Here is a 2,209-nt window from a genome sequence, read left to right as displayed (position 1 = left end):
AACTGAAATATCAGTACACTAAGCATGTAAACAAACAAATTTATTAATACTTTAGGTGCTTAGGCGACAGGATTCGTCTAGCCTACAGACATCAAATTTGGATTTATTTTTGGTCGACTTTCAGTGTATGTATATGCGTCGCCAAATAACTTGGGGGGNGGGGGGGGTTGGTAACCTCTTCAGAGGCAAGGCTCTTTGAAATTGCCCCGTCTATAGTTGGCCCACACCTGCGAGCATTTCGTTTCGAAGGCAGCGAAATGATTGGTTTACTGGTCCCTCCCTCTTGTCATACCTTTGGGGCATTTGGCAACAATTTGCACAGCCGCCTTCAAAGGCTTTGCGAATGAAAGCGTTGCCATGGGGATGCCAACGCAAGCGTCGTGGTTCATCCGTATTTGTGTAACGGCGCGGTTATTTGACACATGAAAATAGTGGATATCGAATTAACCTATCAGATCACTGGATTTGTAAGGACGCAAGTGAACCAATCAAAATCCTCTTTTAAAAGAGCTCATTGAATAGAGGAGGTCGAAATTGTGCGGGGTGTGCGTGTCGATCAAATCTGAATTTATTTAATCATTTAAAGCAAGTCATAACACTTTTTTCGATTGGGAGCCCTTCACAAAAACAAAACTACAACATATTTTCTGGTTTTTTCTTCCTTCTAGTCATGTTATCGAGCCTGTGAATTCATGGGCGTGATAGCGGAAAAAAATAACTCCTATGAAGACGCCGCAACGTACTACAACACGGCATGGGAAATTCTCAACAAACAAGATCTTGCTATTGGTGAGCTAGGGGATAAATTTCAGCTGAAACATTGCATTTTATGTATTCAAACAAATTTAAATCGTCCTAGATGAATAAATGCTGTTATTTCTAGGCTGTATTCTACTCTGCACCATTGACTTCTTTAGGTTTCGGTTAGGAAGAAGACTGTGGCTACTTATATGCCAGTTTAAGTAGCTAGCTTAGGATTCATCAAAACAACTGTGCTTTCATGTAATCACCTCGTAGCTGTCACTGCTGACAACCCATATTAGGAGACTAAACGCTGTGGATGCGTGTTTGTCCATGTAAATTTTCAAAACACCGTGACGTGCATCTCTTTCGGCCTGAGTTGAGGTTCGGTTTTATAATAACAGAATGGGTTTTGGCATACCCAAAAGGATAAGTCGAATTAGGACATGTAATATTTCCATTTGGCTTCCTTTTGGTGTAATGAAGTGTATCGCCACGAGCCCTTCATAGCTTCATGCATTAAGCCATACTAGTAAGGCATAAGATTTATTGTTATTGGGGGGCTATAGGCATCCCTTAAAGGTCATGCCACCATGGGGTAAGTAAAAATCAAGGCGATGGAAGAGCAGAGGCCAGTTCCCTAACGTAAACGCAGGAGTAATAACTAATTATTGGGCGGTCAAACTTACATCATGCGATACAAAAGTCAAGAACTAACTCCACAAAGTGGAGGCTAAAATTCCGAAATTTGTGAATTATGATGACTTGATAATTATAATGGGAAGTTGTTATTTCTACAGTTTGGAAGGATTTTTTGCAGTAGTGCCTCTAATACTAGTGGTAGTCTGTTCTGTTATTGAAGGAAAGGTCAAATTCAAGTACATCTTGTGAGGAAGTTTCAAGTGTTTTGCTAACCTCAATTTTTCTGGTGTTCGTAGGTTACAAGTTGGCTCTGAACTACTTGAAAGCCAAGGATTACTTTCGAACTGTTGATGTCTGCCATGAGGTAGGTGTGCGTAAGTATATGCTTCCTGTGTAGTAATTTTATGATTGAATTCCATGCGACTAGAGCATGCATTTTGGTGGTAATGTAGGTTGAATGCTTATGAAATAGAGATGTTTTGGTACCTCCTGACTACCTAGAGGTACATCTTTTTTAGGTACTCAGCATTGCACCAAACTATGGGCATATACAGAGGACCATTCTTCGGAGGGCTCTCGATGCTATGCGCACATGACGCCAACTGACATCAGGCGCTCCTGCAATATATCCTGACCCAGCTAAAGCAGTTCCTTTTTTATTTTATCATTAAATAAAGGTTTTAGAGTGTTTGAAATATGCAAATGAGACTTCAATAAGGCCATGCTACTTATAAAGTCAAATTACTTATAAGTAGTTTAGGGTTGTTAAAAAGTGATAAAATTTGGGAACTCAAAAACCCCTAATTATAAACTCTTTAAAATCTTT

The 2,209-nt window shown here is 39.8% G+C and overlaps 1 protein-coding gene across 1 annotated transcript in view; it reads left to right on the top strand. All coding sequences in view use genetic code 11, as the record gives it.

The window, feature by feature from the left end:
• Positions 1–2,017, top strand: part of EGR_02051 (Tetratricopeptide repeat protein) — a gene marked incomplete at both ends in the record, with an annotated part of 23,175 nt that extends 21,158 nt beyond the window's left edge. Inside the window, 3 exons of the mRNA XM_024491300.1 lie at positions 669–789; positions 1,680–1,757; positions 1,902–2,017. Of these exons, the coding sequence (XP_024354153.1) occupies positions 669–789; positions 1,680–1,757; positions 1,902–2,017 (315 nt within the window). The remainder of the gene's footprint in view (positions 1–668; positions 790–1,679; positions 1,758–1,901) is intronic.
• Between the last annotated feature and the right edge of the window lie 192 nt (positions 2,018–2,209).

Source organism: Echinococcus granulosus, assembly GCF_000524195.1.
Source record: "Echinococcus granulosus chromosome Unknown EG_S00009, whole genome shotgun sequence".
Classification (NCBI taxonomy): Eukaryota; Metazoa; Platyhelminthes; class Cestoda; order Cyclophyllidea; family Taeniidae; genus Echinococcus; species Echinococcus granulosus.
The sequence above is the reverse complement of the archived record's forward strand: the minus strand, read 5'-3'. Positions and strand labels throughout refer to the sequence as shown.